The sequence below is a fragment of the Prionailurus viverrinus genome, chromosome B4 (assembly GCF_022837055.1).
Source record: "Prionailurus viverrinus isolate Anna chromosome B4, UM_Priviv_1.0, whole genome shotgun sequence".
NCBI classification, from domain to species: domain Eukaryota; kingdom Metazoa; phylum Chordata; class Mammalia; order Carnivora; family Felidae; genus Prionailurus; species Prionailurus viverrinus.
In genome coordinates, this window is record NC_062567.1 from 86,430,675 (window position 1) to 86,444,982 (window position 14,308).

The 14,308-nt window shown below is 43.1% G+C and overlaps 1 protein-coding gene across 2 annotated transcripts in view; it reads left to right on the plus strand.

Annotated features, from left to right (window-relative positions):
- The first annotated feature begins 1,850 nt into the window (after window positions 1–1,850).
- Window positions 1,851–14,308, plus strand: part of SRGAP1 (SLIT-ROBO Rho GTPase activating protein 1) — a 284,852-nt gene continuing 272,394 nt past the window's right edge. Inside the window, exon 1 of one of the 2 annotated variants that reach the window (XM_047865066.1) lies at window positions 1,851–2,645. In XM_047865066.1, coding sequence (XP_047721022.1) covers window positions 2,579–2,645 — 67 coding nt within the window. In that variant the 5' untranslated portion in view covers window positions 1,851–2,578. The remainder of the gene's footprint in view (window positions 2,646–14,308) is intronic. The other variant, XM_047865065.1, reaches the window with a different exon arrangement.

A 14,308-nucleotide genomic window follows, 5' to 3' on the forward strand; every position in this document is an offset into this window, starting at 1 on the left:
ACACTGCCAACAGTTATCTTTATAGAACACCTATGTGATCATGACACTACTCTACTTAAAAGGTTCACTGTTGTCTGCAGAACTGTGTCTAAAAGCTCAGTATAGGAGGCCTCTCCCAGTTCACCTTGACCTTCCTTCCCAGCCTCTCTGCTTTAGATATTCTGGCTTTTCACCCAACTCTTACATAAGACAGTTAGTTCCACATGAAATTAGGACAGTCAGGGGTTCTGCAGTTAACCTCTTTTTTGGCACTGTGGAAAAAAACTTACATTTTTTTAAAGATTTTAATTTTTAAGTAATTTCTGCACCCAACTTGGGGCTTGAACCTACAACCCTGAGATCAAGAGTTGCATGCTCCACTGACTGAACCAGCTAGGTAGGTGCCTTTTAAAAATTTTCTGAAAAAATAAAAACAATTTATTCCTGTATTCTGTTGTTATAATGTAAAAAGATGTTTAAAAATTAAATTTTAAAAGCTGCACAATTAAAAACAACGTGCACAGACTATCAGTTGGAATATATAAAAATTTTCAAAATGTTTTTCACCTATCAGAGATCTGGTATTTTAGTGGAAGATACCTTGTAACTCTATTTCCAATTGCCCCAAAGTATGATGTTCCTTTTTCCCCGTGGAACGCAACCCCTTCCCTCTCTGAGGCGGCAAACTGCTTACTATTTACCCTTCAAATCCAGTGTAAATATCACTTTTTGCCAAACCTCTTGCAGCCCATTTTTCCTTTTCAGGACTCCCAAAGCCAGGAGTGTTTCTCTTACAGTATTATTATGCATACATACATATATACATACATACAATATACTTTGAGATCCTTTAGAGCAGGGACCTGACCTCGGAGTCCCTAGCTCTTAGCTTGATATTTGGCCCACAGTAAGAACGTGAAAGTTTATCACGGGATACATGAATGAATGATCAAAGTCTAAAAAATCCCTACTCTGTTTAGATCTTACAGGGAAAACATTTGTATACTGGACACGCCTCTGAACACATCGCTTTGATAAACCAGACCCTCACTATGTACGAGGTGATTGGAAAGGAGAAAGGGAAGGTCCCAAGTGGTAAATGTGTCCGTGAGAAAGCTGGACCACGCCTTTTCCACCACCCTAGCTCCTGGAGCTACTCCCAGGATGGGGAGAATATTGTGTTCCAGATGAGTATTTTTCTCCATCTCCACTGAAAAGCTTCGCCCTCTTTTGATTTTCAGCAGCCAAGCCATTCACAATTCAGTGAGCCTCCAGTTTTCCTACTGGGGTGCAACGTCTTGGACTCACATCCCCTCCGGTCGTGGAGAGCTCCAACTCTGGATTTCTCCGATGGATTCTGGAAAAAGCCCCTCCAGAACCCCCTGCCTCGACCCCAGGCGGCCCCGGGTGGGAAAGGGGCTTTCCAGCTGCTGAGGCTGCAGTCTGCCCCGCGCGCCGAGAGGAGCCGAGCCCCAACCCGGCGAGGCGCGGGGGGCGTCGCCTACGGCCGCCAGGGCTCGGCGCGTGGGGCGGGGCCGCGGGGGGCCGAGAGAGGCATCCATCTTCCCGGAGGAGCCTGCGCTTCCTTACCGAGCAGGGCGAGGGCGAAGGGCACGGGCCACGGCGCCGCCTCTCCCGCGAGCCCTGCCCCTCTTCGCCAGGCCCCGCGGGACCCGTCCGGCCGCCGCCGCCGCCGCCCGCAGCTCGCTCTCTGGGCGCGGGGAGCCGCGGGCCGTGTGCGCGCCGGCAACTTTGCGGCCGCCGGGGGCGCGGCTCCTCCCGGTGCGCGTGCGAGTGTGTAAGGCAGCGGCGGCCTCCTGGGGGCAGCAGCGGAGAGCGGGACGGGGAGAAAGAGGTAGCGTCGGCGCCCCGCGGCCAAGGAGGCAGAGGCCCCTCGCGGCGCCGGCTGTCGAGATCTAAACTCCGCCGGTGCTGCGCCCAGGACGCGTTCAGACCGTGCAGCGGCCGCCCTCCGGCCCGGCAGCAGGGACTCGCTCTAGGATTACGTTTCCTCTCGTCCGCCCGGGCGCTAGCGGCAGCCTTTGCCGACGGGGGAGCGGCGTCCGCGGCGGCAGCATCCCGGCCCGGGCGGGACCCTCGAGCGCCGGAGCCGGCGGCTGGAGCAGGAAGGGAGGGTCGCGGCGTCCGCCCTCCAGAGCCGGCCCTGCCCCCGAGCGCCCGGTGCGGGTTTGTAACAATGGTGCGGAGCGCCGGCGCGAACCCCGCGTCCGCCCAGCGGCCGTAGAGGAAGTGGCCGGCTCCGGGTGGGGTGGGCAGGGAGACGCCCCCCGCCGCTGGCTCGCGGGAGTTTGCCTGCGCGCCGGGCCTCTCCGGCCCCGAGGCCCCCCTCCCCCCTCCCCCCTCCCGGATCACCGACGGCAGCTCGAAGCGGAGAGTATGGTGCCGGCGCCCGGGTTAATCTAGTCCTCGGCTCGCCCCTCTTTTCCGCCTCCTCGTCTTCCTCCTCCTTTACCTCCTGTGGGTGCTGCCTCCGGGTTCCCCGTGTGTGGGAGTACAACTCTCTGCCTCTCCAAGGAGACTGGTTTGTGACGACCGAACAGAACTTGCCCATTGAAAGCGGACCCAGAACAGCTGGATAATGTCCACTCCGAGCAGATTCAAGAAGGACAAAGAGATCATAGCCGAGTATGAAAGTCAAGTCAAAGGTAAGGATGGGAGCGGCTGCCTTGCTCCTTTTGTGTGCCTTCTTGTCATTGTGCTCGAGGAGTTGCATTTCTAACTTGGTGTCTGCGTTGGAGGAAGGCGGTGAGGGACAGCCAGAGCTTCTGGTTGAGCCACCCTGGGCTTCGTGCAAGCCCATCCCCGTCCCAGTCCCGTCAAGCCCACGGGGAGCTGGAAACCGGGTGGCTTTCTCCGACTCCTAGAGCGCACCTCCAGGAGAGAGAGAACTGGCTGTAACTTAACCACCACCTTCAGCCGGGCAACTTAACACGGGAGGCAGGCGGCAGCCGTGGTTCCTGGCCAGTTACCCTCTTCCTCCTCCTCGTTACTCTTTTTAACTGGTATCTTTGTCACGTTATTTTTAAGGAATCATTTTCCTGAAGTCTGGACATCAAGTGGTCCGGGGCTTCATTGAGTGCAGACGATTTTAGACCTTTACGCTGTTCGCTCTTAATTTATTAGGGCGAGTCCGCCGTTTAGAAAACAGCTCCCTGAAAGCCTGGCTGTTAAACCAAGCGGGGACTAGTGGAATCTGACTCCTCCTTTATAATGGGCCAGAATTCAGTGCCATCTTCCACACTCACCCGGGAGTATTGCTTTATCATTTGCTGGAAGCTACTTGCATGTAAAATGAAGGTTTGGATATTTAAGTGGTAGTTTCAGTCCATTTACATTGTCAACTAATGAAGGAACCTAATTAAGGTTGATTAAGCATTTTTACTTAATGTGCCTTGGGTTTTTAAAAAATGGATTTTCTCTCTGGTACAAGTATTTTGTGTTGCTGTTGAAGTGTTTAATGAACATCTATCTCTGCTGTGTTTGTTTTTTTGTCTTTTTTTGTTTTTTTCATCTTCTGTGGTCTCTCCTGGGTGGATTTTCCCTATTGAGACAATGGATGGAGTGTTGAGGTTGATGCTGTGCTTTGGAATATTCACTGCAAAGTTCATAACAATTGCTATGCAGACACCTGTGTTTTTTCTGATACAGTCTTCTAAAAGGGCTGCTGAGAGAGGCACTCCTTACTTGCCTTGGGAAAGGCAGGAGCAGCCTGGGTGTTCTTTTGTGTGGTCCAGTTGTGGAAATGCCCAGAGTCCTATGCGAGGACCTGGTGGACCCTCCATGCCCTGAGGGCGGATTTGGACCCACTCATCTAGGCCACCAACAAAGGCCGTGTGGAAGCCCAGGGACTCATGCTTTCCTTTAGGCTAACCCCTATAAAGGATGTAAGCTAAACACTGTTCAGGGAACCGATTTTTAACTGCTTGTAATTAAGATAATTTCTACTTACAGCAACTGGTTACATTGACATGGAAGTTAGGATAGCAGAGGAGTAATTATTTCCTTAGTGACAGGTAAACTTTTTCATAAGCAGAACCTCTCTTAATGTTACTCCAGCACGGCCTGAACAACCTTTCATTTTAAGGTGGAACTCTTGTTCCTCATCACCATTCCTTGTGCAAGGTTTTGCACATGGCTCTTTGTGGTAGATCATGGAGGGATGGTAGTCTGGCTTTCTTGCTGCCTGGAGCACCAGCTGGCAGAATGCACTTTCAAGTATTGGCTTAGTTATTTCTGTTCTAAGCTCATTTGTCCATGATCAAGTCCTTATATGAAAAATAGTTTCATGGTTAATTTCTTTCAGAGTGTGAATTCTATTGTTACATGATAACTAATGTGCTTGAGATATAGGCCCTCTACACTGATTAAAAATCAATAAAATGGGATGTGTTGCAATGTTTACAATGCGTCTATCAAATCCAATGCGAGGAAAAATTATGAACACGGTGAAGATTATTTTTGGAACAAATTCAGCCCCATAGAAAGTGATCCCTAGTCCTTTCAACCTTCCTCATTTACACAGACCTACAGCCTGAAAGAGGCTGCTGTATGACTCTTTCTGACACCTGACCTGCCCTTCTCATCAGGACCTGCGTCCAGACTATCTGCTTTCACACATCCTATGTCTAACCCACATCATCCTACCCGTATGCAGTTATGGCAATGGGGTAATACAGTGGAGTTGGATCGCGTACACCTTTAAGGGCACCAGTACACCTGTACTTCTAGGCAAAATCAAGATCAAGTGGGACAAAAATGACCGTGAAATAGTGCATGAGGCCAAGCTGTCCCATGCAGTGACAGTAGGTTCCTTACTAGGGATGTGAAATGCAGGACTCTGGTTTTGTGTTGTATTTCCTGAGTCCCTCTTTAAGGGTGAACGTCTTACCCTGGCAGAGTGCTAGTGTGCTGTTTAAAGATACGTGGTTTTGGAACAACTACCTCTTTTAATTCCAGCCAACTATTTCATCTGATGATAAACAAAAGAAATGTGGCCTGTTTGATTGCTAACAGAAAACCAGCTGTGCTGGACCCAGAAGACATAGGTCTGTTTCCTGTGAATAAAGTCATATATATTGGACTCTCTGGGTGACTCTCTGGGTAAGGGTGATTTCAAGAGTCATTTTTTATTATGTGTGATTTTTTTTTTACCCTTCTGACTTAAAACTTAATACTCTGGAGTATTGTTCTTTCTTTCTCTCTCCCGTTTCCCTGATGCCAGTTGCACGTATCTCAGAATTTCTGAGATAATGATTTGATCTCAAGGAGTGACTCCAGATGTGGGATTTTGCCAGTGTGGCTGCCTGCACATGTTTTAGGAACAGACTTCCCGGAGCTGTTCTCAACTGTGGAAAGAACCATCATAGGTGACAGTGTGTAATTTTACGTATAAAACCATAAATACATCTAGTTAGATATGTCATGGTAAGTCACTTAGTTTCTGACTTTTGGTTGTCTTACCTATAAGATAAGGAGTTTGGATTCCCTCATTTCTAAGATGTCATGTCAATTCATATTAATAACTTAGAAAAATTTTCAAGCCTTTTGTGTTTCATTTACTACCTGGTTTGGCGGGGCGGGGGTGGGAATCACCTTTGCTTTCACTTTTTAAGAAAAATAATCAGTTCGCAAACACTATACATTATTTGAGTTCTCAGAAAATTAAAATGTAATGCAATAGGGAATACAGGAAAATAATAAAACTGTGTTCAGAAAAGCATAGCACACAATTGTGAGAGGGGGTAGAATCGTGAATTATACACATTATCAAAGAATAGATTGGTTTAAATCAGGGACAGAAGGCGCCCCCCCCCCCCCCTTAAATTTAAAAGGAGTGTGTTAGCTAGGAGAAGAAAGACTATTTCATGCATGTTAGTCAACTTCTCAAAGATTTAACATTTATTTATTTTTGAGACAGCATGAACGGGGGAGGGGCAGAGAGAGAGGGAGACACAGAATCGGAAGCAGGCTCCAGGCCTTGGGCCATCAGCCCAGAGCCTGACGCGGGGCTGGAACTCACAGACCGCAAGATCGTGACCTGAGCTGAAGTCGGATGTTCAACCGACTGAGCCACCCAGGCGCCCCAACTTCTCAAAGATTTAGAATCCAGAGAAGTTAATCTCTTGTTTGTGGGGGCTCTTAAAAAGCTACTTGTCTGGAGAAGTGTATGAAACTCCTATCAGTTGACTGTTACTTGTTAGCATCTCTGGCAAAAAGCTTAGCAGTAGAAAAGATCATAACAACTGGCTAACAGAAGGTTTGGAGATTATCTGGATTTTAGTATTCTATGCAATTTTTGAATTCTGCAGCAAAAGTATTGTGGCTCACATAAAAAAACTACTAGCTCCCATATGGGAGCCAAAAGAATCAAAAGACACATTTTGTGAGGTGGAACTCATGAACAAGAGGTTGTGTTTGTTTTTAATAATGCATGTTGTTAGTTGCTAAGAATTGACAGCTATTATTTGCAGTATTTTCTCAGGGATAATCTCCTACTCATCTACATGCCATATGTGCAGGAAGTGCCAAGAAAATCTGTTCTTCTTCGACCACTCTGCTGCCTGAACTACAAATAGTACATTTTGGTAGCAGATGGAACACGAGGAAATGCCAATTCAATTTGATATGACCCCATGTCATGCAGTGGGTTTCAACAGGAAAAAGTGCTGCTGTCACTAATATGGAACCTGTGTCTGCATCTGATGTCCTTTCACGTAACCTGTAATAGAAAACAGCAACAACTTAAATTATGAATTAAAACTTTATAGCTGGGAGGGACATGAAACATTTCCTGTCCAACCCATTCATTTATACGATGCAAGGAAGCATAATGATAGAGTTACACAATTAACATACCTGGGGCTAAAAACCCAGGTCGTTTGTTTTCAGGAACAATGATTTACTTTTAGATTCCTCACAAAGTACAGCAGGAGATAGAACACTTCACTATTTAGACTTTACATTCATTGAAGGAATCCTAGTTGGACCTAGAAGAGAACAGCAACGCCTCTGGTCTGTTAACAGGAGGAGTTAATTAAATTGATTAGCCATAACTAAGTTGTTTTTTTCACCAAGATCATTTCAAGAAACCACAATGTGCGGGCAGCGGCTTCACATGCTTGCCTTAAGATCAGGGGAAAAAATATGGTGAATATGTACAACTGTAACTTGCTTGAAATTTTGGTCAAACTAATGCCAGCTAGTTGTAGTAAGCCCTGTTACGTTGCCCGGAAACCCTGATTAGTTTCATGAACTTCAAAATCTATTAAGGAATAGTTTGGGAGAAATTTTTGAGCAGAACACATCCTTCTGAAATACAGATGCAAGTTGGCATGTGCTACAGCATGATAAATCTCAGTTCTAGCAATCGAGATTGGTTTGCTTACTCTTGTGAAGTGTTGACCAATATAGGGGGCACACGTTTTCAACTCTGGTTCTGGTTTGCGAGTCTGCTTTGTAGCTTCACCAGACCCTTTTCTGATTTCATTCATGCTACCCGTTCCACTTCGGTTCAGACAATTAAAAATTAAGGTAAAGAGAGTAAACTGTATATCTCCTTACTCTATTTTTGTTTTCAGTTTTTGAGGTAAAAGGTGGGATCAGGGATCGTTATTTGAGAACACTTTTAATCATTTGAAAGTCTTTGTTTGTTGGTCTGGAGTTACTTTCTACTTTGTTGACAACATATAGATGCACTCCTGTTGATATTTCAGGATGGGAGGAAAGAGAACATCATGCTTAAGAGCACAGATTTTGGTGTTAGTCATCCAGCCCTGCCACTGATCACACGCGTGGTCTCTGAGAGTCCATTTCTTCATCTGTAAAATGGGGCTGATAATAGTACTTACCTTCTTGTTTTTCTAAGGTTTCAATGAGGTGATTTGTGGAAAGCTTTGTCACAGGCTTGCACATAATAAATAGTAAAAATTAGTCCTTGTCTGTTTAATTTTAGTTTTCTTTATATTTCAACTGCTTCTTTGTTACATTCTGACTTAAATGAGCTTTTTGAAATTCAAATAAGTAATCACCAGGGTGCTACCGGAATAAATCCCAAAGTGGGCGAATCTTTAATCATTCTGATAAAGTCCCATGTACTTTTGGAATGGCGTATATAAAAAGGGAAATGTGGTAGGCAAACCAGAGAGATCCCCAGCAGCTTATGAGTGGATTTTTTGTTGTCATTTTTCATCCAAGTAACAGAGCCTAAAAGCCTACTTCCTGAGCTGCCGTGTGTTGGCTTGCAACTTTTGTTTTAAATTTTCTTTACCTTTGTTCAGTGACATTTTATGGGAAGTGAAAACTGTGGTCCAGTCAGCAGATTTTATTTACTGGTGGTAAGAAGGATTCTTATGACATCGAATCAAGTCACTGGTTTAATTTCATGGTCTTGAGAAAAATATATTTTTTAAATCAATATGGAAGTGAAGAATTAATTTGTAACTGTGAATTTGATTCTTCATGAGACAGTACTTTGTTCTTTTCCAGTTTTATTGAAGTATAATTGACATATAACAGAAAGTACTATGACAATAGAATTTATTATTTATGTATCTTTCATACCTTTTAGTACAGGGCTTTATTAAATATTTATTGAGTGGGTAGAGTGATATTGGGATTATCATTCCTTTACAGTATAAGTTAACATGGTGATCATTGAAAATTATGGAGGGTGTCCAATAAAGTATTACCACAGAACTAAACTGAATTCAAGTAGTGTGTAACTTCTTTAGAAAGTCATAAAGTTAAAACCAAACTAAATGTCCAACAGTGGGGAATGGTTAACTAAATTCCACTGGGGATGGTTAACTAACTCATACACATGGAATGTTATGCAGTCATTAACAGTAGTTGTTTTTTTTTTTTTTCAGTTTATTTATTTTGAGGGGGGGGCAGAGAGAGAGAGGGAGAGAGAGAATACCAAGTGAGGGGCTCAATCCCACAGGCTGTAAGATCATGCCCTGAACCAAAATCAAGAGTCAGATACTTAACTGACCGAGCCACCCAGGTGCCCCAACAGTTTTTGAAGAACATATTGGTATGGAGAAATATTTTATTATTTATTTTTTATTTTTTATTTTTTGTTAAATATTTATTTTTGAGAGACAGAGAGTGCAAGTGGCGGAGGGGCAGCGAGAGGGGGACAGAGGATCCAAAGCAGGCTCTGCATTGACAGCAGTGAATCCGATATGGGGCTCAAACTCACGAACTGGGAGATCATGACCTGAAGTGAAGTCAGACACTCAACTGACTGAGCCACCCAGGTGCACTTGGAGAAATATAATAGTTGGAAAAAAAGACTATAAAAGGATGGTGAAATAATAAGAATGAAAAATAATCACACCAGCAGCTACCAGTTAGAGTGCTCGTGGTGTGCAGGTCACTGTTGTGGCTGCTTTGCATGAGTGGGGCTGAGCTTCACATGCACATAGTCGGCTGTAATGCATGGTGGAAGGAATTTCTGGTTCTCTTCCTTCTCGGTATATGTTGTACTTCCTGTGTTTTTGGCAGTATACCTTGGTACGTCAACTGGTTTAATGCCAGAATCTCACCTTGAGCTCCACCCTCTTTCAGGATGGGGATGGGACAAAGTAAATCCAAGCAAAACTTGATCTTTGGCTTGAACATCTGCTGATCACATTTGTCCACAGCACAGTTTCAAACTTCTGGTTTGCTTACAACTTAGTGATATATTTTGGTTTTGCTTTGCTTTGAGTTCAGCTAGTGTGTGTGTGTGTGTGTGTGTGTGTGTGTGTGTGCGCGCGCGCGCGCGCACGTGCGCGTGTGCGTGTGTGTGTCTGTTAGGAATAGCAACTTCTCTTTTCTTTTTTTGGTGAAATGTATATACAAATAGGTATAGACAATGATTATTCACAACTAAAAAAATAAAATGAATACCTGAGCTGTTAGCCATGGGGGATAAGAAGTATAACATTTTCAGTGTCTTAGAAATCCCATGTTGCCCTTTTCCTGACAAATCTTCCTTCATCCCATGGACTGCCCCCCCCCAACAATTCTGATGAATTTAGTGTTAAAGTCATTCCCTTATTTTCTTTACAATTTATGACCATTTTATAGTTTCCTTTATAGTTTGTGTGTGTGTGTGTGTGTGTGTGTGTGTGTGTGTGTGTGTGTGTCAGAAAGGGGGGGAGGGGCAGGGAGAGGGGAGAGAGAATACCAAGCAGGCTCTGCACTTTCAGCTCAGAGCCTGATGTAGGGCTCAAACCCGTGAACCTCGAAAAACCATAAAATACCTAGGAATAAATCTAACCAAAGACGTGAAAAATCTATACACTGAAAACTATAGAAACCTTATGAAAGAAATTGAAGAAAACACAAAAAAATGGAAAAAGATTCCATGCTCCTGGATAGGAAGTACAAATATTGTGAAAATGTCGATACTACCTAAAGCAATCTACATATTCAATGCAATCCCTATCAAAGTAACACCAGCATTCTTCACAGAGCTAGAACAAATAATCCTAAAATTTGTATGGAACCAGAAAAGACCCTGAATAGCCAAAGCGATCTTAAAAAAGAAAACCAAAGCAGGAGGCATCACAATCCCAGACTTCAAGCTATACTACAAAGCTATAATCATCAAGACAGTATGGTACTGGCACAAGAACAGACACTCCGATCAATGGAACAGAGTAGAGAACCCAGAAATGGACCCACAAACATATGGCCAACTAACCTTTGACAAAGCAGGAAAGAATATCCATTAGAATAAAGACAGTCTCTTCAGCAAGTGATGCTGGGAAAACTGGAAAGCGACATGCAGAAGAATGAACCTGGACCACTTTCTTACAGCATACACAAAAATAAACTCAAAATGGATGAAAGACCTCAATGTAAGACAGGAAGCCATCAAAATCCTCGAGGAGAAAGCAGGCAAAAACTTCTTTGATCTTGGCCACAGCAACTTCTTACTCAACATGTCTCTGGAGGCAAGGGAAACAAAAGCAAAAATGAACTACTGGGACCTTATCAAAATAAAAAGCTTCTGCACAGCGAGGGAAACAATACACAAAAGTAAAAGGCAACCGACAGAATGGGAGAAGATATTTGCAAACGACATGTCAGATAAAGGGTTAGTATCCAAAATCTATAAAGAACTTATCAAACACAACACCCAAAAAACAAATAATCCAGTGATGAAATGGGCAAAAGACATGAATAGACACTTCTCCAAAGAAGACATCCAGATGGCCAACCAACACATGAAAAAATGCTCCACATCACTCATCATCAGGGAAATACAAATCAAAACCACACTGAGATACCACCTTATACCTGTCACAATGACAACTAAGGCAACAACAGATGTTGGAGAGGATGTGGAGAAAGAAGATCTCTTTTGCATTGTTGGTGGGAATGCAAGCTGGTGCAGCCACTCTGGAAAACAGTATGGAGGTTCCTCAAAAAACTAAAAATAGAACTACCCTCTGACCCAGCAATTGCACTACTAGGCATTTATCCACAGGATACAGGTGTGCTGATTCGAAGGGACACATGCACCCCCATGTTTATAGCAGCACTATCAACAATAGCCAAATGTCCACAGATGGATGAATGGATAAAGAAAATGTGGTGTATACACACACACACACACACACACACACACACACACACACACACACACTGGAGTATTACTCAGCAATCAAAAAGATTGAAATCTTGCCATTTGCAACTACATGGATGGAAATGGAGGGTATTATGCTAAGTGAAATTAGTCAGTCAGAGAAAGACAAAAATCATATGACTTCACTCATATGAGGACTTTAAGAGACAAAACAGATGAACATAAGGGAAGGGAAGCAAAAATAATATAAAAACAGGGAGGGGGACAAAACAGAAGAGACTCCTAAATATGGAGAACAAACTGAGGGTTGCTGGAGGGGTTGTGGGAGGGGGGATGGGCTAAATGGGTAAGGGGCACTAAGGAATCTACTCCTGAAATCATTGTTTCACTCTATGCTAATTTGGATGTAAATTTTAAAAAATAAAAAATAAAAATAAAATGAATAAATAAACATTAAAAAAAACCCAACAAACCCATGAACCTCAAGATCATGACCTGAGCGGAAATCAAGAGTCCAATGCTTAACCAAATGAGCCACCCAGGCACCCCTCCTTTATGGTTTTGTTGTATGTTGTGTTTGTACATGAAGAATACAGAGCTGTTTAGGGGCACCAGTCTTAGTTTAGTCAGTAGAGCATACAACTCTTGATCTTGGGGTGGTGAGTTTGAGCCCCCATAACGGGCATAGAGATTATGTAAAAAAAAATACAGAGCAGTTTGAACATGTACCAGATGTTTTCATGGTATTGAGAAATTGATATTACTTAAAAAATTAAAATAATAGTATTTTGGCATGTATAAAAAATCTTTATCTTTTGAGTATACATGCTGATATATTTATGGGTGAAATTATGGTGTCTTGGATATGCTACAGAATAATCTGGGGGAAGGCGAAATAGGTAGGAATACAGATAAAATAAGATTGTCCATGAATTAATAATCATTGAGTATGTGGGGTTCACTATATTATTCTCTTATTTTTGAGAGTGTTTACAATTTTTCCTAATAAAATTTTAAGTGTTCTTATGACTTCCATTTTTCACTCAATATTATGATACTAAGATTAATCCACATGAATGTGTGCAGCTGTAGTTAATTTATTTTCATTGGTGTATTTATTCCAGTGTGTAAAAATAGTAGTCTATCCACTCGGTATGACCTTTGGGTTATTTGTAGTTTTTTGCTATTATGAATAATAATATCCTATAGGTGTCTCCTGGTGTACGTTTCTTTAGGTATACTTACTGAGTCATAAGGAATGAGCATGTTCAACTTTACTAGGTAATGTCAGACTTTTCTCCAAATCCTGGGTATTTACACTCTTCCCAGGAATGGATCAGAACTCTGCATCCTGAAACACTGTGGAGCAACGGATTATTTAAGGTAAATGCTAAACTGTTATACTAAAGAGAACCCTAGAAGACAATAATGTAAAAACATAGAGAGTTTTCTTTTTTCCTTCCTTCCCTTTGTTCCCTATTTCCCTTATTTCCTTTCTTTCCTTTGTCTCTTGTACCACGTTCTGAAGGTGTGTGATCCAGGCCATCATAATTGCTTTGCTTCATTAAATTATTGGAATTTTCTCCACCTTGTTGCTCTGCTGTCACCTAGGGAACTGAACTTGTCTCCCTGGTTGAAACTGGGTCTTAAGTATATCCGTGTTCTAGCTCATGGGAAGGAAAAGGAGTCTTGAGGAGCACGTGCCCCAGTGTTTTAAAACCCAGGCCACAAGTAGCACACACAATTTTCATTCATTGAACGAGTGAGAATTTAGCCACATGGCCACATCTGCTATAGGGGAGATTGGCAAACATAGTCTGTCTGGACAGCCTGGTTTCCTGCTACGACTCTGTGACCATGGCAGAAGGAGAGGAAGATTTTAAATAGAACTACACTATGACCCCAGCAATTGCACTACTAGGTATTTATCCAAAGCTACAAAAATACTGATTCAAAGGGGCACATGCACCTCAACATTTTTTTAGTAAATCTTTCAAAAACAATTTCTTTTAAGTTTGTTTATGTTGAGAGAGAGAAAGAGAGAGCTCAAGTGGGGTAGGGGCAGAGAGAGAGGAGAGAGAGAATCCCAAGTAGGCTCCACACTGCAGCACAGAGCCTGAAGTAGGGCTTGAAGTCAACTAAGAGATCATGACTTGAGCTGAGATCAAGAGTTGGACATGCAACCAGCTGAGCCACCCAGGCGTCCCTATGCTCCAGTGTGTATGGCAGCATTATCAATAATAGCCAGACTATGAAGAGATCCCAAATGTCCATCAGCTGATGAAGAAAGACGATGTTATACATACATAATGGAATATTAGTCATCAAAAAGAATGAAGTCTTGCCATTTGCGACAACATAGATACAACTAGAGTATATTAATCTAAGCGTAATAAATCAGTCAGTGAAAGACAAATACCATATTATTTCACTCATATGTGGAATTTTAGAAACAAAAGAGATGAAGGGAAGGGAAGGAGAAATAAAATAAGGGGCACCTTGGTGGCTCAGTTGGTTAAGCGGCTGACTTCAGCTCAGGTCATGTTCTCACAGTTTGTGAGTTCGAGCCCCACATCAGGCTCTGTGCTGATAGCTCAGAGCCTGGAGCCTGCTTCAGATTTTGTGTCTTCCTCTCTCTCTGCCCCTTCCCCACTTGTGTGCATGCTCTCTCTCTCTGTCTCTCAAAAAATAAGTAAATAAGTAAGTAAATAAATAAACATTCAAAAA